At 40.1% G+C, this 27147-nt stretch overlaps 1 protein-coding gene across 2 annotated transcripts in view; it reads right to left on the minus strand.

Moving 5' to 3' along the window:
• Positions 1 to 27147, minus strand: part of LOC149442236 (homeobox protein Meis1) — a 192235-nt gene that overhangs the window by 88564 nt on the left and 76524 nt on the right. For both annotated transcript variants that reach the window (XM_089656326.1, XM_089656327.1), the window contains exon 8: positions 795 to 940. In XM_089656326.1, the coding sequence (XP_089512452.1) occupies positions 795 to 940 (146 nt within the window). The remainder of the gene's footprint in view (positions 1 to 794; positions 941 to 27147) is intronic.

Genomic DNA, 27147 nt, shown 5'->3' on the forward strand with positions numbered 1-27147 from the left:
AGGAGGAAATGCTCAAAAGCTCATGGCAACCACCATCTGCTGAAGCCCACTGATATGTTATAAGGAAAAGAAGAATAGAAGTGCAGGAATGATTTTCCTTCCCAGGTGCCATGCTCAGCAGGTAAAGTAGGGGAGTAGGGGAGCACATAATACTACTAATAATCAAAACAATTGAAAAAAAAATGTAGAGCTTTTTTTCAGCGGGAATGCGGAGGAAGGCAGTTCCGCCAACCCCAGCACAGAATGCATGTAATGGTAAAAGGGACTGGGGTGTGCTGGAGGGTCTATTGATGTAGATTTCTGGTGATCTATTGTAGCTGGGGTGTATTGCTAATGGGAGGGTCTATTGTTGCTGGAAAATCTATTGTTGCTGGTCTATTGATGCTGGCTGCTGAGGGATCTATTGTTGCCAGTGAGGTCCATTGCTGCTAGGGCAGATCTATTGTTGCTGGGGGGATATTTTGTTTCTGGGGGAAGAGTCTATTGTTGCTGGAAAGGATCTATTGTTGCTGGGGGGGTCTATTATCATTAACCAATTTCATACAAATTTCTATTATATATGCAGTTTATAGTTACCAATTATTTCTTCCATCTATGAACTATACCACTGAGGATTACATTTTATAAAGACACCCCTGAATCTGCATTTTTTTTAAAATGCCCACATAGCAAAAAGAATTCCCATCTAATTTCAGGTGTATTCTTGATCAATGATTCCTTTACAATGTATCAGACTAGCTTGTACAGCACAATACATATACTGATGGGTAGACAACAGTGAATTAGTGACTTACCGTTAGGTGTTGGAAAAGCCACGCCCTCATGATGTTTGTGGCCACTTTGGGAAAGATACCTCGCTTTTTATGACGTTTTTTGTCTTTGTCTGGGTCATCGTCATCCCCCGTACTCGGTGAGGCTACACTGTTGTCCAACCCATCACCTGTGAAAAATGAGAAATGTGAAAATGAGTCAGTTTCAGGAGTATTGCAACTTCAAATCCACCTCTAAATACCACTAGCTGTACTGTCACTAATAATTTAACATGAGTTGAACACAGGTGCCAATAATTTATGTGTAGAACAGATGTAGAGCTTCTAGATGAAGACCCCATTGGGCTGTCAAGGTGAATGTCATACTTCAAAGCAATTTCTTTATCTCTTAATCCCTTTGAAAACTCCACAAGGTGAGTTTGAATACATAATTTATTTTATAAAATACTGACCAAAACCATACTGCTGTATTTATCATTTGATATATTTTCACTATATAATGTGACAAACACTGGCAGCACTGTAAATGAATATGGTAACTGAACATGATGCAAAATCAACTGAAAGGAGCCTTCTATTTCTAACAATATCCAATAGCAAAAAAAAACGCAATGGCACATGCAATACGGTGATGAACTTGCTCTGAGATTTTTATTTGGTGTGGTTAATACATGGTGGCAACGTTTCAAGAATGGCTTGATGAAGGAGGCTATACTCCTCTGAAACATTGCCACCAAGTATTATCCACACCCAATAAAAAATCTCCAAGTGAGTTCATCACTATAAAACTTGAGCCATTGACTTCATTTTACTTCTATGAATTAAGAGTAGCCATAGAGCTGGAGATGTCTGACACTGGATGACAGCTGGTATAAAATGTCACTTTTCTTACAAGAATCGGGCTATGCCAGCACCCTACACAAGGTTTTGCCCAATTCACATGGTGAATATTTCAATCTCTTCTCACCAAAAAAAAGGAAGGAACATTGTTCACAAAGAGAGTTTGCAACATGTGCTTGTTATTGCTCTGCTATTAACCCATGCATGACCCAATCATTACATGCAATGTTTATGTGAATCTCCTCCATTTATTGGGCTGTGTATGAACAGCCTCAGACAGGATATCTAATTATAGGCAGACATGATCAGATGATTCCAGTGTTAGTGGGCCAGATGTCATAAGATGAATTGTCATATAAATGCACACACATTTTTGGGTAGTTTACTAAATGATAACAAAATAAACTATGCGTTAATGCAGAATGCAAATCTATAATTTATCCATAGAATGAATTCTCACTTGGTTTTATCAAAATGAAACAGTCAAAAACAAAATGCTTGGATTCAGTACACAGGAAAAAACATCCGATCACCACACAGGAACTCATGCCCATCCAAAATTTATTAAAACATTAAATACATTAATATATTTTGGGAGCTCCAATGCCAGCTTTTACTATGTACTAATGTTGCTGCTCAGATTGTCATATACATAGAGAGGCAAATAATTTGCATCATGCGTCTGTGCCCACCTAATCTTTACAGTATGCAATGTAATTAATAAGAATATATGCACAATTTTATATCTACAATAATGATGTATGACTTAAGGGCCCATTCACATTATGGGTGCACATGATGCTCTGTATAGCATGTGCACACTGGCGCAGGGGTGGACTGACAACTCATGGGGCCCCCGGGCAATAGGGGATCATGGGGCCCCCGTGTCCTTGCCCAAACTCAAAAAAGCCTATGAAAAAGGTACCAGGGGAATCTCATGGGGCCCCCTTCTGACCCCAGGCCCTTGGGCACTGCCCGAGTTTCCAAATGGTCAGTCCGCCCCCGCGCTGGCACATGTTGTGCGATGCATTGTAAGGAAAACCATAGATGATTTGATTTTCTTTGTTACAACCATAGGTTGCAGGAAAGAAAATCACTAAATTTCCCCACATTTAGTGTTGATGGGGAATCACTCCCACAGCGTTCTTGTGCTCCACTGGCGGGAAGCTTTTCCTGCCAGCAAAACACAATGATTACTGCTAGCGGCTATAGCTGTAGGCAGTAATTGCATGTAAAAATCCGAGAGGCTGGTTGTACCCAAGGCAATTGGTGGATCAACCTGGAAACAATCAACCTGCCCATACATGGATTGAATCTCTGCCAGTCCCTGATGAACCAGCTGAGATTTGATCCATCTATGACCAGCTTTACAATGCATCAAGGTTTACTTGGACATGTAAATCGCTGTGTAAATTGTTGGCAATATAAAAATCCCTGTAATATATAATAATACATTTTATTCAGCTATGCAAGACATAGTGCTGTAGCTTGTTCCAACATACTGCAATGCATTAAAATGCAACATTTCCTACTTTTTTTAGTGCACATCATCACAGCACATTGGTGTAAACTGAAACAACTGAACAAAAGGTAAATTGCCTTGTCTAGCTGCTGGGAATCCATTGGGCATTGTTGCCCAATGCAGTATAATGGGGCTGGTATGAACAAGTTCTAAGACATACTTGTTTTTTACATCTCAGGAAAATAAAAAGAAAGTGTAAATGATATGCAAATGACAGCCGGCTAGTAGACACATGGTTGCAATTCTAGGTGGGAGTGAGAAAAATCTGAATCTATAGTCAAGATGGAATAAAACTACCCACAGTAATAGTGAGTTATTTTTCTTGGATTAAAGGGACAATCATTCTGTAAATTGTTCTCAGAGAGATAAAAATATTGGACATAGCGATGTGCAGTGTTAACATAAGCTCACTAATTATTCAGATTTCCTTAATATTTCCCCAAAATTGGCACATTTCTTCTAGTTCATGCCTGTGAATGTAATGAACTACACTATATTGCAAAACGTATTGGGACACCCCTCCAAATCATTGGATTCAGGTGTTCCAATCGCCTCCATCACCACAGGTGTATAAAATCAGGCACCTAGGCATGCAGACTGCTTCTACAAACATTTGTGAAAGAATGGGTCGCTCTCAGGAGCTCAGTGAATTCAAGTGTGGTACCATGATTGGTTGCCACCTGTGCAATAAGTCCATCCGTGACATTTACTTGCTACTAAATATTCCACGGTCAACTGTTAGTGGTATTATAACAAAGTGGAAGCAACTGGGAACAACAGCAACTCAGCCACAAAGTGGTAGGCCACATAAAATGACAGAGCGGGGTCAGCGCATGCCTAAGCAGAAGTCGTGGACAGCCTTCTCAGAAGAGTTGAAGCTGTTATAGCTGCATAGGGTGAACTGAATACTGAACCCTACGGACTAAGACTGGGATGCCATTAAAGTTCATGTGTGTGTAAAGGCAGTAGGGATGATCTTCAGGTTTGGGTTGAACATGAGTTCAGTATGAACTCTTAGATTGTAAGCTCCAAGGAGCAGGGCCCTCCTATCCCTCTTGTATTGAACTGTATTGTTGCTGTATTGTCTCCCGTTATATATTGAAAAGCGCTGAGCAAACTGTTGGCACTATATAAATCCTGTATAATAATAATAATAATAATTGGGAACAACAGCAACTCAGCCATGAAGTGGTAGGCAATGTAAAATGACAGAGCGGGGTCAGCGCCTGCTGAAGCGCACAGTGCGCAGAAGTCGCCAACTGTCTGCAGAGTCAATAGCTAAAGACCTCCAAACTTCACATGGCCTTCAGATTAGCACAACAACAGTGTGTAGAGAGCTTCATGGAATGGGTTTCCATGGCCGAGCAGCTGCATCCAAGCCTTACATCACTGCAAAGCGTCGGATGAAGGGGTGTAAAGCATGCTGCCACTGGACTCTTGAGCAGTGGAGATGTGTTCTCTGGAGTGATGAATCACGCTTCTCTGTCTGGCAATCTGATGGCCAAGTCTGGGTCTGGCGGTTGTGGCAGATTTACTACACTATCGAATTATATAAAATTGTGGCAAATTTTCCACAGATTTGCTGACCTATTGAAATTAGCCTAAAAAACAACTCACAGGAAAGCATTTAAAGAGGAGTTTCAGTCTGTCTGAGAGAAATTAAAAGTCAGCAGGAACGAATATTGTACCTTAACTTTTAATAAAGGGACATTCACCTGTCCAGGGATCCAGTGCTGTCCTCACCTGGGCCAGCACGTTTACTGTGGGAAACCAACTGAGATTCCTTTTGGCTTCACAGCTGGCTTCCCATTGCGCATGCGTAAGTAGTGTTGCACTTTGTGGATGGTCCTTCAGCCTTCTGGGACCTAGGACACGTCCCAGAAGGTTGTGGGCAGGATTGTGTGGCTGCAAGTAGAAGCAGGTATCTGTCAAATCCAGGTACCCACTAGCCCCCCCCCCCCCAAAAAAAAGGGGGCCAAAAGTAGAAGAGAAGGAGAGAAGGAGGAGGACATACAGCACACTTGCCATAAATGTGCAGAAAGGGGAAGACATTTGCAGACTGGTTGCAGACAATTGCTAAACATGAAGTGGTGCTGTACTCACTAATGTTCATAAAAAAAACAGGATAAGAATTGCGAATGCTTTGCACACATTCGCAGGATGCGACATTTAGAAATAGAGGGTAACTATGTTTAGAAATGTCCCTTGGAGTCTTCATCTGCCATGTTCAGGCAGAATTCTGTCCTCTCTATATATGTTCTCATGGCAGTTAGGCAACTGAAGCCAATGGCTAGGTGCAGCCTAAATATTGAATACAACCTTTTTGTAGGTAAGAGGCTGCAACACTCTCATGGATGATGACGTCTGTATTAAACCATTTAGTTCAGTATAAATAAAGTGGAAGGATGCTCACATACTAAGCTCAAACCTACTGCAACCCCCATTCTAAGCCAATTCTAACTACCCTGTAAAGGAAAGAAGTCTCTACTTACCTATGCTGTGGGCTATCTGGTTTGGTCACATGATCTCTCCTGTGGTTAGCTTCAGTGAAGAGGAAAGATCACCAACAATGGCTGCAGAGCCTGGGTGATGACATAACCCATAGACTTACTATAGGGTGTCTGTTGTCAGCTTTCGCTCCTCTACACTGAAGCCGGGACCGGGAGCTGATCATGTGACCAGGCCAGAGCACCCTCAGCATATGTAAGTATACAAGGTAGATAGAGTAGGCTTAGAATGGGGGTGAGAGTAGGTTTAGGCTTAGTTAGTATTTGACTGATATTCCACTCTTGATATTACAGTATAAATAAACACTACCATAGACTTCTCTTATTTCTTCGCCATGGTTTCTAAATATACAGTTTAAATGGGTTTTTTTTTAATATATGTTCAAGTGGTTTTTGGATTTTGCTAGAAATCTTGTGAGCCAGTAACTTCCTGTACTGTCTGCCTGTGCACAAGAAGGGGTAATGGAGATAAAGTGTGGGGGGGGAGGGAGAAAAGGAGAGGTCTGTGTTCTTTGTAACCATCAGAAATAAAAGGCTGACACCATGTGCTTAACAATTCAAAGTTGTCTTGCCATGTCAAAAAGGAATGGAGGAACACACTATATTTTTGGCCTCAGGTGATACACCATTATTAAACAAATCCTTCTACAGAAGTTGTACCTGTTTATCTGCTGTACATCTCCTCTACAGCTATTCAAGGTACGTAATTTACACAGCATTTCTCAGTTCCAGCAGGCAGGAGGTGGGGATCTGATATCACATACTGCACAGTATAGAGCGATGAGCTGTAATTATTTATTTATTTCAGGTACTTATATAGCGCCGTCAATTTACGCAGCGCTTTAGATATATATTGTACATTCCCTAACCCTGAAGGGGTGTACAATCTAAGGTCCATAACTTACATTAATACATAAAAGGGCCAATTTAGACAGGATCCAATTAACCTACCAGCATGTCTTTGGAGGGTGGGAGGAAACCCGAGTACCCGGAGGAAACCCACGCAGGCACAGGGAGAACATGCAAACTCCAGGCAGGTGGTGCCGTGGTTGGGATTTGAACCAACGACCTGAGTACTGCCAGGCGGAAGTGCTAACCATTTAGCCACTGTGCTGCCCAATTTCAGACCAGAGTGGAGGGACAGGACACACCCCCTACACAGTTTTGTAGGGAAACATGCACAGCTGAGGCTGTCAATCACCTGCTGTGTGATGGGGTGTGAGTGGGGGGGATTGCTTAGTGTTAGCAATAGGCTGTCAGAAGTGACTCATGCAGAAAGCAGAGAAATAACAGAAATCACACTAGGTGCTTTGAGTTGAGACAAGGAGGCAAGTACACACTATTGAAGGATATACTTTGTTAATTTTTTATTTAAGGGGTTTATAACCACTTTAAATGTTACTAGTGTGCTTTTGCTAGTTGGTAACATTTCTAATGTACTGTATGCTATCATAAATGCAAAACTTTGGGAGAAGGATACAGGATTTATGGATAACCAACACAAAAAAAACAAATCTTTCTAAAGCTTTTTTTAAAAAGCCACAGAAAGTTATAGAAAAAGTGTTTATACAGTATACACTCATCCTCTAATATTTACTTTAGACAAATACTTAAAGTGGTTCTAAAGCCTAAACATTTTTTATTTTAATGCACTCCTTACATTAAGGTAAAATGTTTAGGTAAAAGTATTACTCCCTCAACCCCATAATACTTACTCAATCCAGTGCTGTGCCTATCTGCAGGGGCTCACTGCTCCCACTTTCTGGTCTCACAGGCTTTGCTGAGCCATTGGCTCTCACAGCTATCAGTCCAATTCTGTGACAAGGGAGCAAGGGGCAGGGGCAAGTCATGCTGTCTGTGTCTATGGACACGGGCAGCGCGGCTCAGGATCAAGCCTGCAGGCGTGCCATGATAGGGAGTGGCTTTTTATGGTGGCACACTGAGAAGGGGAGAAACCAGGATCACTGCCAGGGGACCCAAAAGAGAAGGATTGGGGGCCACAGAACAGGTAAGTATAAACCTGTTTGTTATTTTTAAAAAATGAGTTTACAATCACTTTAACAAAAAAACAAAGAAATTCCTAACACAAGAATAATGTGGTTAGATATTCTAGTAGCTTAGTGAAACCATAATAATGGCATTTAAGTGACTAGCTCCTCCAACCTGAGCTGTTTGTGTTGGACTTTTCCTATTCTTTCCTCTAAAACCATGAAAATCTAAAACTGCATCAGAGAGGCAAAGAGCCGTAGAAGCAAATCATCTGCATTTAACATTTCAATGAGCCAATCTACTTTATATGCTAAGAGGAGCTATTTGAAAAGAAACACACATTTGTTGATTAAACAGCAAAATATTTTTTCTTTAATTTACTTCCGCTCTTTCTTTCTTCTTTTTTTTTTTATTCTCCCTGAAATCCTACAGCGTAAATTTCAAAATCCACCCCAATTTCAGAATTAGAATGCATATATTCCACACTTTAAATATAGTAATAATAAAAAGGGCAATTGATTATTTATGAAAATATCCACTACCAACTGAAAGCGATGACTTTTTATTAAGCTTTGTGCATCAATAGATAATCAAGGCCTTAAAACAGCCTGAGCTTCCCATTACCTCAGGCAAAAGAATTCCTGAAAGCATGCCTTAAGGGCACCTGAATTATATACTCCATTAGGAGAGGGAAGCCTTTCTGCATTCCATGTAGAACACTCACCAGAAGCTTTCCTGTTTATTTCTGCTTTATGAAAGCAGAAGCATTAAGCACAGAATTTTGTAAGTGAAGACTTATGTAAATACAATGAAGAAAACCTTTCAAGCTGCAGCCAGATCCCCTCCTTCCATCTCTGGCAATGACCTATCCCAAATAAAAGGTTTCTGTTACATCATTAGGTCAAGCCAAAAACAGCCCGGGCTTAATACATAGTTTGTTCTTCCTACTGTTTTTAGGCAAATACAGCTACTTTGCTCCCATCTGGGAGGGAAATTACACTGCTGAGTCGTAATCTAAGACAAGATTTTCATTGGAAGCAAATGCTCAGAATCCAGTGTAAATACTGATGCGTGTTCAGAAAAGCCTAAAACAATAAACCTTGCTCTTGTCCAACGCGACTTAGAGAAACACAGTGAAGAAAAAGCAAACAGCGAGGAGGCATATTTTGTCAGGAAATGTTTTGATAATTTGAGATTGTTAGATTAGGGGCTTGAGGCATCACCACTCCCTCTCTCATCCACAGCCTGCTAATGCTTAAATCGGGCTTTGCAGATATCAGTCAATGTGCAATATTGCCATCGCTTACACAGTGCAGCCATCATACCGGGTAACTATTGAATTCCATTAAAATTATTATTATTATACAGTATTTATAAAGCGCCAATAGTTCGCTCAGCGCTGTACATTACAAAGTGGGACAGAACATGTGACAGAACAATACCAATACAATGCAAAACATGAGGGGATCGAGGGCCCTGCTCTTTCGAGTTTACAATCTAGGAGGGAGGGGATGGTGGTACAGGAGGAGATAGCTGTGGGGGATGGAGTGGTAGGAAGAGTGGAGGAGGTTGGCAAGTTAGCAGGGGGTGGGGTAGGCTTCCCTGAAGAGATGGGTTTTCAGGGTGCGCCTAAAGGAGAGGAGAGTAGGTGATAATCTGATGGGTTGGGGCAGGGAGTTCCAGAGGATGGGTGACACCCTGGAGAAGTCCTGGAGGTGGGCATGGGAGGAGGAGACCAGGGAACTAGAGAGAAGGAGGTCTTGTGAGGAGCGGAGTGTGCGTGCTGGGCGGTACTTGGATATTAGGTCAGTGATGTAGTTCGGGGCAGTGTGGTGGACAGCTTTGTACGTCAGTGTTAGGATTTTGAATTTGATCTGTAGCACAATCGGAAGCCAGTGGAGGTATTGGCAGAGGGGGGTGGCGGAGATGGAGCGGTTGGAAAGGTGAATGAGTCTGGCAGCTGTATTCAGGATCGACTGAAGCGGGGATAGCCAGCGGCAAGGCAGGCCAGTGAGGAGGGAGTTGCAGTGGTCGAGTCGTGATATGATGAGGGAGTGGATGAGCTGTTTAGTGGTTTCTGGGGTTAGGAACGTGCGTATTTTGGCGATGTTGCGGAGGTGGAGTCTGCATGAGTTAGTTAAAGATTGGACTTGGGGCTGGAAGGATAGGTTGGAATCCAGAATGACACCAAGTACTCTGGCCTGCGGGGCGGGTTTGATGGTGGCGTTGTTGGATGTGATGGAAAAATAGCATTTACTTCCTTTTTAGATTGTTTTCACCCACTTTAGACTGGCCCTGTGCTTGATCTACACTGGAGGCCAAGCTGGCAGAGGCTAGCTACTCTTACTAAAACAGAGAAAAGCAAAAAAGAGACATCTTTTGAGCAGCACAGTGGCTAAGTGGTTAGCACTTCTACGTGGCAGCACTAGGGATGTCAGTTCAAATCCCAGCCATGTCAACACCTGCCTGGAATTTGTATGTTCTCCCTGTGACTGTGTGGGTTTCCTCCCACACTCCAAAGACATGCTGGTAGGTTAATTGCATCCTGTCTAAATTGGCCCTAGTATGTGTATATATGAATGTGAGTTAGGGGCCTTAGATTGTAGGCTCCTTGAAGGCAAGGACTGATGTGAATGTACCATATATGTACAGCACTGCATAAATTTATGGCGCTATATAAGTACCAAAAATAAATAAATCTTCTGCATTAGCCAATGCCTTACAGAGACATCACAGCCTCATCACTTTGGTTAGTGGGATTATTAATTACTGGCAAGGCAACCTCTGACATACAAAAAATGCTCACATGAAAATAAAAATTGACGACCCATCCGATAAGCAAGAAATTATTTCTTTATGACATGCACTAAACACCTATTCAATCAGCGCAACACACCCTAAAATGATGATAGTGCTCTAAATAGTTGCTGCTAAACCCTCCACCTATACGAGAGAAAGCCCGAATCTGGGGCATTATGCATATAGGTAGAAGGAGCTGAGCCCTAGAAGTTTTGAACTGATGACCATCTAGGAGAGCGGGGTGGTGAGCCATGTAACAAAATTATACATTATATGCTGGCTTGTTTCTTACATTTTGCAAGTGTTTTTAATCTGGGAGCTATTAAATAGTTTTACAAATAGAGAGCACTATGGTTCCACTTTTCTGTTTGCCATAATACATTCTATATGAGAGCGTCAGCTTGAGGAGTGTATACTGTGGCAGTGCCGGGAGAGGAGCTGGAGGAAGACCACAGAGGGTGTATACAAGTCTGTCCACATGTTGAGCGCATAATGACCTATTGATGAGGTCATAAAGTGAGGTGAGCAGGTTTTTCATCTAATGGTGGTGGCACGGTTGGCACTGAAGAAGAGAGAAGATTTATCTTATACATATTGCACAGTGGTGTTATAAGAGACTTTTTCATGGGACTTTAATTATTGTTTAATATTTAGTTTTATATGAGATATTAGTCTGTTGTGCTACACTTTATTGTTATTCATTATGACATGCACTGACTATTTTTAAAGCAATCATTTAGAATCTACACCAATCAGGCATACTGACCACCAATAACTCCCCCTTCTGACACCAAAACAGCTCCTATTTTTTCCACAACAGACCTGACTCAAGTACGCCACCAGACCTCTGAAGGTATGCTGTGGTATCTGGCACCAAGCCATCAGTAGATCCTTTAAGTCCTGTACATTTGGAGGTGGGGCCTCCATTGATTGGACTCGTTTTTCCAGCACATCCCACAGATGCTCGATTGGTTTGAAATCTGAAGAGTTTAGAGGCCAATTCAACTCCTCAAGCTTGTTGTTGTGTTCCTCAAACCGTTCTTGAACCATTTTTGTGGTGTGACATGGTGCATTATTCTGCTGAAAGAGACCACTTCCATCAGGGAATACAGTTTCCATGAAGGTGTGCACTTGGTCATCAACAATGTTTAGGTAGGTAATATGCGCCAAAGTAACAACTACACAAATGGCAAGCCCAAAGGTTTCACAGCAGAACATTGCCTAAAGTATCACACTGCCTCAGCTGGCTTGCATTCTTCCAATATTGCATTCTGGTGCCATCTCCTTCCCAGGTAAGGGAAACGCACATCCCCGGCCATGCACATGACATAAAAGAAAACATGATTCATCAGACCAGGCCACTTTATTCTATTGTTCCATGGTCCAGTTCTGATGCTCACATGCCCATTGAAGGTGCTTTTGGCTGTAGACATGGGTCAGCTTGTGGACCCTTACTGGTCTATGGCTACGCAGCCCATACACGACAAACCTTGATGCCCATTTTTTCTGCTTTCAACACATTAACAGCATGTTTACTTGCTGCCTAATATATCCCACTGACTTCAGTAAGATATATATTTGGCTGATCGATGTATATTATAGTTCTAATCTAAAAGCAAACATTTCCAAAAACTATTATTCTGAATGGATCATATGTTGTAACCACAAAACCTTTCCATTTTGATGGAAGAACTCTTAATTTTGTTGCTTCAATGTGCTCTTTACCGTGAGAATATTGATCACAGAGTACCAGAGGTCAGAAGATTCTTTTCTTACTCATGATGTGAATGCACAGTATTATTATTATTATACAGGATTGATATAGCGCCAATGGTTTGCACAGTGCTATACAATATAAGGGAGACAGTACAGTTACAATATATTCCAATACAAGAGAGTTGGGAGAGCCCCGCTCCTGAGAGCATACGATGTTCAGGACAGGCCACACAAACTTTCCATAGGCAGTTACGTATTGGGTTGTGTGGGTTCCATTAACAGACAATTGGCAGTCATCTTACAAATACCAAAATTATTTGGGCAGGTGATCTGATGCAATTATCCCTCTCCATACAGGATCACGCTTTCATTAGACTGCAGAAAAATCAGTCATATCATGCATACTGTCAGCCACTAATGAATATAAGCAGTGCCAGTGATTATAGGCAATATCTGAAACTTTTGATTCGCATACAATTGTATAGAGCAAGGGCGGCATAATGCATCAGACACAGGAACTATCCTGCATCTCTGTATAGCTTGTACAGGACAATATTTGTCATGCTCAAGCACAGTGATTTTTTTGTATGCTGTTATCCTCATTGTAACCTGGAGGTGTAGTGAAATAACAATCACACTGTAGCAGCCAGGAACCACATTTGCAAAGCGAGAGAGAGAGAGAGAAAGGGGGGAAATGTCAGAGGCTTCATTCCTGGATTTGACTTCCCCTGCTGCCAAATGAAGGCAAATTATGAAGGCAAACTGAAAAGGTGGAAATAATCACAAAAATGATGCTAGTCCATAAACAGGCGTACAGCCTCATTAGTATAACAGTAGGCTCCACTGGGTGATTTCTACTCGATTTGCTGATGCCATGAGGAAGTGCCACAGGGCAACTTTGGCCAGCTGCTAATGGATTCTGACAGCTTCTTAGCAACTAGTGCTAGCCACGGTGTGGCGTTTGCTAGTGACAGAAACTGAAAATGTCATATTATCTGCCCATGTGTCATGGAGTCTGTGTGGCAATTAACTAGCAGGCCAGTGACTGAGAGGCCAGAGGCTCTTAAAAATGGCCTGTGGCAATTCTGGACACAGTAAGCTCATCTTCTGCATTTGCCTTGCCCATATGCAACATTACAATGCACAGATCCGGCTGGCTCTACCTTTGTCTGAATCCCTGATGAGCTGGGTGTATTCAGATCTCGCCTCTGCAGAGAGAAGTCTCAGTAGCAGTCACTTAAGGCACTGCATGGCATTATCAGTGAAGTTAAAAGTAATCTGTCTTGATATGATTGTTTGAAATAGCCCTTTAATTGGCAATACCTGATTTTCTGTTTTTGAACGCCGCCTCCGAAAGGTGCTAGCTATTTTTCTGCTTTCGCAAATTAGTCTAAAAGGATTTAGGATCACTGAAGCAGACTCATTGCCTGTCAAATTGCTCGGAGCACTAGAACTCTGCACAGCAACTAGACACTATTTAAAAAACATCGAGCCTATAACAAGCAGGAGAAGAGCTGGCCTTCCTCGTTTCAGCTCCCAAGCTATCAAAACCATCCTGAGTGTGTCAAACTGTCAAACCTTTCAGCGGGACCATTTGCTCTTTCAAATGATATTTAGGAATTATTTTGCAGAATTTATAGGCCGTGATCTAGAGCAAGAGGTTGAGTCACAAAGAAAGGAATGCACCTCTACAAGTTTGTAGGTAGACAATTTCTTAAGAGACTCTGGCCTATATCCACAGAGTAATGGAGGTGACCTGTGCCACCTCCCTTGCTGTCAGGGGGATCGGATTTCAAACGAGCTCAAATCAAATGTCCCATAGTTGCCTATTTAAGCACACCCAGGCATTTAGACCATGCTATCTTGTTCCTTTCAAGAAGGGATAAAGCAGCATTTATAGTATTCAGGCCATTCAATGGGTCAAACTGGCCATGTCAGCAGGGGTCCTTCTCATGCAGGTCAAAGATTCCCCCTCCTCCAGCAACCTTCCTTCCCACAGTCCATTGGTATTTAGAGGAGGGTAGAATAAACCTCTAACAAAAATATCCAGGTCATGACAAACGTTTTCAGTATTTTCTTTATCAGATCTCAGAACAGTGTGTTCTATTAAGATTATTTAAGCCACAATATATTAAATCTGCTTAGCCCACCTTGAATGTTAAAATTTACTTCACACTGCAAAAACTAAATTCTTTAATTTGAAATATGTTAAAATATGTAAAAAAGCACAACTAGAAAGATATGTTAAATATGCTTTAATAAATGTGCGGCACAGTGGCTTAGTGGTTAGCACTTCCACCTGGCAGTACTGGGGTCATTGGTTTGAATCCCAACCATGGCACCACCTGCCTGGAGTTTGCATGTTCTCCCTGTGCCTGTGTGGGTTTCCTCCGGGTACTCTGGTTTCCTACCACAGACATGCAGGTAGGTTAATTGGCTCCTGTCTAAATTGTCCATAGTATGTGTATGTATGAATGTGAGTTAGGGACCTTAGATTGTACACCCCTTGAGGGTTAGGGACTGATGTGAATGTACAATATATATATGTAAAGTGCTGTGTAAATTGACAGCGCTATATAAGTATCTGAAGTAAATAATGTGTAAGCATATATAAATATGCAAGTGCAATAGCATGCAGGTGTAGGCTAAACATATAAGGAATAATATTGTTTAATCACAAAAAGTCACAAAGTTCTAGGTTTGGGTGGTCAGAGAATTGTGCTTTTGCCTGTGCAGGACAAAGCAAACAGGTTCTTTTTATTCCTCCTGTCCACAGCAGCATATACTTACTTACCTTTTGCTCCACTGCCCTTTTGTTCAGCCATGTGTAAGCATAAGTAGGACTTCCATAATGTCTGTTGGCTTAATGGAGTAGCCAATGAGGAAAGGAAATGCAACTATACTGTATTTGTTGGTAAACAGAACAAAATGCTACTTTTCCTTGCATGGGCAAAGCACAGGTTCACTTTAAGATGATATCTGACTGTTCTGGCTGTTTAAAGTGGTTCTGAAGGCTGAAGGTTTTTTTTACCTTCTGAATTCAGCAACCCCCCCCCCTCCCCCCACAGCCCCCCTAATATTTACCCGAGCACAATTACTTACCCGACCAGATCTTGTTCCAGCTATGTGTCTGAGAGCAGCGGCTCTCCCAGCTCTGTCCCTCCTCATTGGCTCAAGCACAGTAGTGGGAACCATTGGCTCCTGCTGCAGTCAATCACAGCCAGTGAGGAGAGAGTGGGGTGACAGGGCCAAGTTGTGCTCTGTGTGTCTTAGGGACACATAGAGCAGGGCATGGGAGCGAGCATGAGTTATCCCATCGCATGTGGCTTGCTATGGGGGCACTTAGCAGGTGGGAGGAGCCAAAAGTGCTGGTGGGGGACCCGAGAAGAGGAGGATCGGGGCTACTCTGTGCAAAACCATTACAGAGCAGGTAAACATGGCATGTTTGTTATTTAAAAAGGAGGTTCCTGTCCTCCAAACAACCCCTGACCAACCATTCTGATCTAATCAGCTGGTTTGGATTTTCCCAGCCAATCTCTATTGTTCTCTGCCTGGAAAATCTGATGATGGAGATGTCTTTCTGCTCTCCTACCCCACCCCACAACACTACACTACACAGGCATAGACAAGCATACCAGGCCACCATAGTTCTGAAAAGATAATATGGTGTTTGGATCTCCTCTGGACATTTGACTCCAATCTGATGTCTATGGGCATTGATACAGACAGGTCACTTATTGATAGTCAAAGGAGAGAAAAGAGATGTCTGTTGCTATCACATTCATGCTGGACCTACTGCAACTGTAGAACCTGGCGTGGGTAGTATTAGAGCCCAGAACATGCACAGGGAAAAGATTCCTTCTGTTTCATAGATATTCCAAAATGTTGAAAATCCTATGAAAGCAATAACAATCACTTCCATTGCCATGCATGCTCCTGTCCATGCACCAAGATGACACTACATTGCAAGATTGACTCAAGAGATATAAAAAACATTTGCATCATTAGTGAGTTTCTAAATGTACTGGCAACATCTTATTTACATTGTATAGGTCTGTCAACATTTCTAAGCCAAGGTCAAATAACAGTTGTAATAAAAAAAAAATTAAACCAGAATAATTACTGGCAAAACACTGCACATGATGCCACTAAAATAATAATAGGTAAACGAATATGTCAAATCTTAGGGAAAAAAACGAGAAAGAGGGGTTGGTTTAAGCAGATAGGATAAGAAGGAGTTTTAAAACTTGTAAGGAAAGTGCCAGGCAGGAGCAATTCCTTGGAGGACCATTAACATACTGAGGGCATTTTTATAAGGCATTGTAAAAGGAGCTTAAAACTTGTAAAGAGTAATGTGTTAAAGAGTTAAGTGGTGCACAGTCATTTTCACCATGGAAAAAAAAAATGGGTCACTTTGTTAGGGGGCCCCTTGCTTTAGGACATGCACAGCTGCAGAGGCACAATAAAGCACATATGACTACATAAACCCAGGCTTAATAGTCACAGCAAAGCATAATGGACTGGACTTGGAGCCAATTCATTTATTCCCTTATAACAGCATGAAACACATTCTTTATAAAGAAGCAAAATAAATAAATAACCATCTACTCACTGTGCATGTTATTTCACTGATTTCTTGATGTTTTGCCAGTGCATGATACATTTAAAAATAATAATAATGGGAACTATTTAACTATTTTTAGGAATATTTTTCATCGTTCATAATGGGCTGCTTTATGTTTAGCGAAAGCAGAAATGTCCTTATTAACCATGGTAAGCAATATTTGACTAATTTACTGCATGGGTGAGTGCACATAGCCCAGTTTACTTGTGCTTAGTATGTATATAACATAACCTCACAAAAGAAACATAAAGCTTCTCACTGTTGAACTCTCCTTCAGAAAATGCTAGTTACCTGACCACCATGCTGACTCTCTTGCTTAAAAAGTTTAAGTCACTGACCCAGCACAAGTAGATAAGCAAGGACTTCTAATGTTTTTAGCGACTTTCCTGAACTGCATTCTTCCAGGTCAGTGAATCAGAAAGTATTGAAGCCATTGGGTCATCATAACAGTCAGGAAACTGGATTTTTGGTTCAAATTCTTTATTTTGGCAGATAGGTTATTCGACAAACTGTATCAGATATCATCTATAGCAATGTGATTATTATTATTATTTATTATTATACAGTATTTATAAAGCGCCAATAGTTCGCTCAGCGCTGTACATTACAGAGGGGGACAGAACATGTGACAGAACAATACCAATACAATGCAAAACATGAGGAGATTAAGGGCCCTGCTCTTTCGTGATACAACAGGAATAGACAATGTGGTTAGATGTCACAAAAAAAAAAAAATTATTACAGATAAATCAAAATGCCATGATGTAAGATACAAATTACTTAGAAGCAGTCAGTAGAGAGGATGAAGGAAACTGGATTTTTTAATATTGAGGCAAGCAATAGCAATCTTGTATTTCTCTCATGAAGGGTTTACGTTTTATATACATATACAGGCGTATCTCAGTTTACAAACGTCTCGGTTAATGTAATTTTCGGTTTACGAATGAAAATCCATTGAAAATAATGCCTCTGTTTACAATTTTTTTTCACAATATGAAGTAAGTTTTCCCAGGATGCATTGCACCTGGGAGGTTTATGGCACCGGCCGTGTGCCTTTAAAGTGCACTTTGTAAAGAGTTTGGAACAGATAAGACTTTTTTTTTACTTTCTTATGACCTCCAGAACGGATTAATTGGTTTTCAATGCATTTATGATTTTTTTTAAAAGCATGTCCCTGTACAGTATTTGTGCCTTTAAAGTGCACTTTATATAAGAGTTTTGAACAGATAAGACTTTTTTTTACTTTTTTCTGACCTCCAGAACAAATTAACTGATTTTCAATGCATTTACAAATTAATTTTTAATCATGTCCCTGTACAGTATTTATGGCTATAAAGTGCACTTTATAAAGAGTTTTGAAAAGATAAAAGACTTTTTTTTTACTTTTTTCTGACCTCCGGAATGGATTAATTGGTTTTCAATGCATTCCTATGGGAAACCACATTTCGGTTTACGAATTTTTTGCAATGCGAAAAGTCCCGGAGAATGCATTAAACTCGTAAACCAAGGTACACCTGTATTAAATTTTATACAGATTAACATGTGTCTTTAATTGACACTAAATGAAATCGTTATTCTCCAAAGATAATCACTATTTAATGACCCTCTAATGTGTGTTTTTTTTTTTCTAAATTAAGTTGTTTTTCACTGTGTTTTTCTGCTTTGTTGTAATGTCAGCCCCAAAACTCTTATTTCCCCCCCTCACTTCCCTTTGTTTAGAATGAGCAATACAAAATAGCTGAGGTCATGTTCACTGCTCTAGTCATACTACAAATCCCATAGTCCATAGTTCATAATCCCTAATCCAGCTTGAGACCAAGCAAGAGAGGTGGCTATGTTCCTACTTAAGCCTGCCACAGAAGGATCAAATCTCAGCTGGTTCAGCAGAGATTTGATCTATCTATGGACAGGCTGGTTGTATCCAATTGTGATTTATCAATCGACTTGGGTACAACCAGTCTGTCGGATTTTTGACCTTCAATTACTGCCAGTGGCTATAACCACTAGCAGTAATCATGTTCTGCCGCCTGGCAAGGCTCCCCGTTGGCAGAAAACAATAGTGCTGTGGGAGGGATTACCCCATCAACACTGACTGTTCATAGGGGAATCGAGGGATTTTCAGGTGGAAGGAAAGAAAATTGCATAATCTATGGGCTGCTTAAGAGTGGGATCATAAAAAAAAGAGAAATTTAAAGAGTTGGAGGAGGTTCTGAGCAATAGATAGTACTTTTTTGTTAAGAGTACATACTAGAATATAACAAATTTTAAAAAAAAGTGTCACTTTAATTTAGATCCTGATACTTATCGGCCACTGAAATAGAAGCTCACAAAATAATTTTACCCTCCCTATAACATTTTATACTATTAGATACACTGCAATTTAGAATCTAGGCGCTCAATCTAGTAAAATAAGTGGTTCGGCACAGAGTGGGGATTCATCCTGGTGTTCCGACCAAACAAAAAAGTTTGTTTGGGTCTCAGAAATTAGCCTCTGATAACAAATCAGTTTACATGTCACAAAAAAATATAATTACTAGAATTCCATTAAAAACTCCTAGAAATGCTTAAAGAGAATCTGACAAGAAAATAAAAACACATAGAGCTACAACAGGAACAGGCATGAACATGACTTTAGTCTTTAGAAAAAAATGATTTTTGCTGTAAGTGAGCTTAGGTAAGCCCCCAGCATCTTATAAAGCAACGTGGGCACTTCTCTGTTGGCTACTGCTGTGTCTGCATTGCACTGTGCGCAAAATGTTTGCAGGAATTCCACCTGAAATACTAAAAAGGTCCTTAAGGAAATTTGAATGTGTTGTCTACAGAAATAAATCAGATTCTTGTTCTGTTTTCTTATCTGAAACAAAACAGCAATCAAATTCTGACTGATTGCTAAGAACAAGAGAAACATTTTGCTTCATACAAAGGGCCCAAGTCCACATGTTATGTATTTTTCTGAAAAAGAATATAATTTTATAATAGATCATACGTGTGCATTTAAGCCTAAATACATTGTTTTATTTGTATGTTTGACCATATCCTAGTCACATTGTATTATATTCTGGCTGGTTTTAATTTTCTTGAATAAATTAACAGGGTTTAGCATTTGATTATTTGTATGATTATGTTAATGATCATAATTGTTCTTGTATTTATATTGGCTTGTACCATGCTCTGACTCTAGGGGGTTCATTTGATAAAGACAAATGGGCTCTTCACTTTGCAAGGGAATTTTCCCTAATTCAGTGAATGAGGTGCAGCTCTGATGACTTCCATCATCTAATAATTTTCAAGCAAAAAAACTTTTTTATTTCCCTTGCACATGATTGGGTATTGTTTGCAAAGTGAACGTTCACCCCATTCAAGAAGCTAAGGATAAATTCCCTTGCAAAGTGGACAGCCAATTTGTCTTTAGCAAATCAGTCCCTAGGTGTCAAATGTGCTGTTGCTCTCTAAAGTAAGCATCTAACCCAATGTCTGTGCCTCACTTTATAACATAGAACTTTTTTTTTTTCTAACAGATGGGCCCCAAATCTCAGGAACACTGAAGCTGGCCAAACATGGATCGAAATTTGGCTGGTTCAGAAGGGACTGGATGAATTTCAATCCATATGTGGCCACTGTGGGTTAACAGAAGTTGACCTACCAACTGATTTCTGTTCAACCACCCAGTTGACATTTTCTTGCCCAGGTGCTGGCTACCATAGCTTGTCTCTACTCTCAATCAAAATATAGAATATATAAGCCACACTCTGAAACCTGTCTCTTCTTTCTGTGTTTATTTTGTCAAAAAAAGAAAGAAACTGCATACATTGTTGTCTCCACCTGACACCACCTTCCTTGACGTGTTTCACCACTGCTGGCTTGCTCACAAGGAGAGGGAAAGTTCCCCTATCCTTGTGAGCAAGCCAGAAATGGTGAAACACGTCAAGGAAGGTGGTTTTAGGTGGAGACAACAATGTATGCAGTTTCTTTTTTGACAAATGAAATACAGAAATAAGAGCCAAGTTTCAAAGTGGGGATTATATTTTTTATAGTTAAAAGTTACTGCTTTGAAAATTCTCAACTCCTTTAATAAATCAGCCACTGTTTGCCATCGCCATTGGAGTACAAGGAATTACATTTTCTTCAGTAACTCATGAAAAGAAAACTGATATGGGCTCCAAATTCTAAAACTTCCTTTTGGATCTCAAGTTGAACACTGGTCTCTCTATACAGTTCATGATAGCTCATATTAGATTTGAAAAAATTCCAAGTCACAATTACTTATAATCTTATATATATGTATTCTGATAAATCAGCGGCTTTGTATAAGGTGACCTGTGTGGCAAAAGATTTTTTTTTGTGTGTGTGTAATGAGAACCAGGGCATGCAGAAAATGTAAACATAGCAGGGGAAAGACATCACAAAATGTTTTCTCCATGTCTCTTCCACATTAAACATTTAATCAGTGGCTGATAAGGAACAATGGCTAAGAAAACAGCCGACATAATTGTGGTGATTGGGACCATTCTAGCAGTATCTCCTGGTAAATTCCCTTCCTCTCAGATGCTAACTCTAGATCGAGTAAACTTAACACAATAGGTCACATAGGTCTTTACCTGTTTACAGAAATCTTTTCCTTATAGAGAGGCCTTTTAGCATAACAGAAGCCAAGTTATTTTAATTAAAGGAAATGGGCAAACTCGCAGACAAGGAGAATGGAAATACACTGAAATATAGCTAAAGAAAATTGTACGTTTTTCTACTACATCATATTGATGCAAGAATATACAGACAATGATATACTTAAAATACTATCTATTTTCATACCTTTCCATTGGTTATGAACAAATCCAAATCTCATGTTTGGAAAATCAATAAGCTGAACATTTTTAAACTTTCCTGAGTATATGTATGAAGATTTTTCCACTTATACAAGTCTTAAAGTGATATTAAAGGTAATATTTTAAAAATAATAAACATGCCATACTTACATGCTCTATGTAATGGTTTTACACAGAGCCGCCCAGATCCTTCTCTTCTTGGGTCCCCCCTTCTGGCCCCTTCATCCTGCTTAGTGTGGCCAAAGCAAGCAGCTTACTATGGGAGCACCCAAGCAGGCTCGCTCCTGAGATCCTGCTCTGTGGCCCCGCTCTCTCCTCATTAGCTCACTGGCTGTAACTGACAGTAGCGGGAGCCAATGGCTCTCACTGCTGTCTCAGCCAATGAGGAGGGAGAGTCCTGGGAAAGCCACAGCTCTTGTGGATCAAGAGGGGGCTCAAATAAGTATTAGGGGAGGCTGGGGGGAGGGGGGGGTGCAACTGCACACAAAAGGTTTTTTACCTTCATGCATACAATGCATGAAGGTAAAAACTTTGCGCCTATACAACCACTTTAAACAAGAATCGCAGGATTGTTGAATTCTGTGATTCTCTACCAGTCAGATTTGCATACAGATACTTACTGATTAAAAACATTCTACTGAATATATGTCATCACTATTTTCCATAGTCTGGTTATGTGGTTGCAAACATATTTATTGTTTAGTGTTTTTTTTTAAATCATAAAACTCATATATCCAGTCCAAATAGTGCAAAGTATAGTAGAGATAAATATTTTATATTAATATTAAATAAGGGGACTGTTTCACAAGGTGAGTCACTTTACCTTGACACATATCAAGGCCCTTTCCAAACTTTAAAGTTATTCTTCAAGTCTTTTGACCCAAAACTGCTACTTCAGTCATTAGTATCTGATAAGAAAAATGTTTCCACTGAATGTCTATAGCTATTAGAGACTTGGATGGCTAGATTGGAGTCTCGTGCTAGTGGTGTAATTAGAAAAATCACACAGGGGGTGCAAGCACTGCTATTTATTAGTAGCATTGGGCAGGCGGACCTGGGAACCCAAGAACAAAGACTTTAACTTAACCCCAACAGACACAAAAAGCCAGTGGGTGATCTAATGCCGGCCATAGACGGTTCAAACCTTGGCCATTTCAGCAGGGACCAGCTGCCATTCAAACAATGTATGGGCAGGCTGAATGTACCCAAGTTGATCAACTGATCAACTTGGGTACAACCAGCCTGTCAGATTTTACATGCGATTATTGCTAGCAGTTATTATAGCCAATAGCAGTAATCACTGTGTTCTCCTGGCAGGGAGGACTCCCCCCCCCCCCCCCCCACCCTCCCTGGGAGAACACAGTGGCTCTGTGGGAGGGACAGTGGTTGCAGGAAAGAAAATTGCTCCATCTATGGTCGGCTTTATCCTGCGAGGTCTATTTTGAGTAGAAAGCTCCTTTTAAACTTAAACGCAAACAGCAACATATACAGTGTATTGTACATAATGATCTGAAGCAGTTATTTTATTCAGAAAATATAGAAAATGTAGGGGCTACCGCCAACTCCCAAATCAAAGCTATATCTTCAGATCAGGCTTGTGCAGATTTAGAATTAAAAGAATTTCATATATCCGTCACACATATACTGACTTTGTTCAGTTTCATATGGTGTTATCAGATCTGTAAAATTAAACAGACACCAAAAGAACAGTGCCTCCTAGTGTCTTAATGATATTGTACAATTAGAAATGAAATCAGAATAGTATATTAGTAACTTTTCTGATTTGTCTGATAAACTGTGAACAATCAAATTACAAAGATAACTTGCCTTAAGCTGGGTACGCATGCACACAGATTTCTTCCATTTAACCTGCAGGCTAAAGGAAAATAATCTAACAGATTCCCCCATCCACACTCACTATATATCATGGATAGAGGAATCTTCCTCTGCAGCTACTGCATTCTGACAGCTGCAGCCAATGCCTGTCAGAATACCCAAACAGCGGTTGCATTTAACTGGATGCAGCTGCTGTTCATCTGATAATTCTCCACTTGCCTCCTTTGATTTTTCAATTGAAAAATGTCAGGCAAGAGGTGTCTAACACGGCTACCTATCTAGTGAAATTTAAACAGTGTGTAATCACCTCTTTTCTTGAGGTTTGTAATATGGCATGCAGTTGGCATTCATTTTTTTTTTCATTTTCATTAGTAGAATACAAAATAATTCATATTTTTACAGGTACGTATATAGTGCCATCAATTTATGCAACGTCTTACACATATATATATAAATAGCCAATTTAGACAGGAGTCAATTAACCTACCAGCATGTCTTCAGAATGTGGGAGGAAACCCACACAGTCACAGGGAGATCATACAAACTCCAAGTAGGTAGTGTCACTGTGGTTGAGATTTGAACCAATGACCCTAGTGATGATAGGCGTAACTGCTAACCACTTAGCCACTCTGCCGCCCTATATAGGCTCAATTTACAAAACTAACACAGCAACATTCTGTTTTTCAAAGAAGTGACTTTTTCAGCTGAGTGCAATGAAATTTGAAAAGACAGTCAAACAACTAAATTAGAGAACCTTAAGGTAGTCATACATGGCTCAGTTTAATCAGTCGATTCCCAGGTCCATGCTAAACAGCATATATAAAGGAATCTCCACTGCCAGGTATCATATTCAGGCAGCCATAGCCAAACAAAGGCTGCATCTGATAGGCTGAAGTCAATGGTTTCCTGATAACTTTCTACCTGGATCAGCTGATTTTTAAATCAACTTTCAGTGAGCCGAGTTTTGCTTGCAGAGCCACCCATCTCTTGAATTTTGGCTGGAAATGTGATTCGTCCATGCGACCTTTATCTTTGTAATAAAGCTATGTGAAATTAGCCTAATGTCTGATATGTTCACTTCAACAGTTGTATAAACATTTACTTCTATGTTTTTAAACTTTACACCCAACATATTTTTAATGGGTGGATGCACATTAAACATGGACAAACTTTCTCTTGCCCCGCCTGTCACAGTCAGCGTAACATGTCCTATTTTTGAGCCAATTTCCACAGGAAACTGCCACAGAGTCCTTGGATGCATACATAAGAAACTGCCATTCATCTCTTTGGCAGAGGCTAGGGGCATTTATAAAGTCATTAGATAAAGTAAATCTGTAATAAACCTGGGCAATTCACAGTGCGTAGATGAGGACTATATGGATAAGTAGAGACTACCCTCAGCAAAGACCACATGTCAAAGCAATTAGTAGATCCAGAGAAATAGACAGCTGAAGCTATAACTTCGCCACTAAAGACATAAAACTCTTGCCTGTAGTCCCTATTAGTCAGAAGATGCCCTTCACCTTTAAAAACCAAAAGGGTAGGCTAAGGAGGCAGAAAAAGCAAGGCTGAGCTTGACTTTTACAGAAGCCAGGATTTACATGTGACTTTGACTGTGTATATACTGTATTTGATATATTTGAATCTATTACATTTTTCACTTTCAGTTTCCCTGCATGTAACCTCTGTGTATGCATTTTTCATGATATGTTTAATTTACATTTTTATACATTATAAACAAGCTTAGAGATTGGTGTGAGCTACACTTAGAGAATATTGTGCAGCCTTTGCCTAATTGCTATAGCCTAGTCAGTGGAAAATCCTTCATTACTCTGATAATTATTTGAGGATGACTTCATAATAGGAGTTTTCTATAGGGTTAATCTGACTGTGTGGTTTCTGGAGTTGGAAGAAGGATTCACAGCATTAAAATGAGCAGTGATTAGACGCTTAAGCCTTGCCCTTGGATTTGAAGCACATTTTAATTTATTTGCATACCAGCATCAAAACAGATTGGGAGAAACTCTCAAGTCACAATAAAACCAGAATGTGGTTAGCCAGACTGCACAGCTTGTGTTGTTTGGCAATCATGTCCAATGACCAAATCATGTGGGACCCGACCCAAGCAGAGCAGTTGGCTAATCATTTACATCATCAGATCACCATATAAACATGCAGATGGCTGTCAATGGCCAACTGGATTTTCTAACAAGTCCAATAAAAATTTGTCCAATTACAATTATTATTTATTTCTGGATCTCAAAACACACTACTTGGTGGACCAACCCTGATGACCCTAAGAAGACGACTAGATCTAGTTCTGAAATGAACTGTAACTTATGGAAGCTTTGCCATGTAAAGGAAATCTGGAGGCTGACACTTCTAACATCCTACTGAAAGGAGAATAATTTTACAGACCATCAATACTCATTTATTGCTATTAGCACATAGATAACAAAGTAATTAGCTAGGTTTTCTTTTCTGCTACACTCCCAGGATAGAAGAAAAGAGGCTGATCAGCTGCTGATTTTGCACTAAGAATTACTCAGTAAAGACAGTATGAATTTAAAGTGTATGTCAATGCAAAATAAATGCAGTACATGAACATTTCCCTCTATTTTATCCCTTTGAAGAACCTGCAGGAACAGATAAATTTACCTGTTGATCTGCTGGAAATGTGTTCAGCTCCCATGTCCTGCTGTAGGCTGACAACATTTTTTGTAGACTAAGTGGTGTCAGCACTGACCAGTGTCTTTTGCTAAACTACTCAACCACTCCTACTTTCAGATCTCCACAACATACAGGCTAATTATTCTGAAATCCAACATACAAATTAGAAGGACTCTAATATAATATAAGATAACAAAGGAAGTGTGCAAAGGACATAGGACAGCTCTGATTTTCTGACAAGATCAACCGGTTGGTTTTTTTTGCACTCATCAAACATATATAATAAAATTCTATATATAAAAAAGGACCAATTAAGAGAAGTTCATTGTTTACAGTTTACATACACTTTAAAAAGGCAAATGTGTCCTTTATTCTGCTCTACAATACTGTATTTGTTTTGCATGTGACTAATTTAAGTAATTTAGGTCTATAGCTACAATTTTACGTTTGGCAGCCACACGGGGATTTATAAGCAACGTTTAATGTGGCAAAACAAATCAGTATAAATACATCCTTAGCATGTAATTTCCAATTGGAGGCTGAAGAGCACTTCCACTCATGTGATAAGACAAACTGTTCTTCTAGCCTCATGGGAGCCTATCATGAGTTTGATGGGCATATCCCATTTACTCCTGCTTCAGATAGTTGGATAACATTGATGGTGTCAACAGGAGGCGACACTGTGCAATGAATAAAAGAGTTGGCCAAGGCAAAAGAGAATTGTAGAATGCCTACTGTAACTGCCACAAATGACTTGTGGAAGGATAAAGTTGCACGAGTCTAGGTTTTATTAAAACAAAGAGCAATGTACAAATCACAGTAACCTACAGCAATATTAATTTATCTATCACCAATGTTATGATAAAGGTTCTTTTACAAAATATTTAGATTTCTTTCTCATTAATGTATACTTTCCCCATTATTTATTTTAGGTACTTATTTTGCACTGTCAATTTATGCAGCACTTTACATATATATTGTACATTCACATCAGTCCCTGCTTTTAAGAGGTGTGCAATCTAAGGTCCCTAAATCACATTCATACATACAC

Source organism: Staurois parvus, unplaced genomic scaffold (assembly GCF_062004578.1).
Source record: "Staurois parvus isolate SC_StPar_1 unplaced genomic scaffold, SC_StPar_1.0 ptg000898l, whole genome shotgun sequence".
NCBI lineage: Eukaryota > Metazoa > Chordata > Amphibia > Anura > Ranidae > Staurois > Staurois parvus.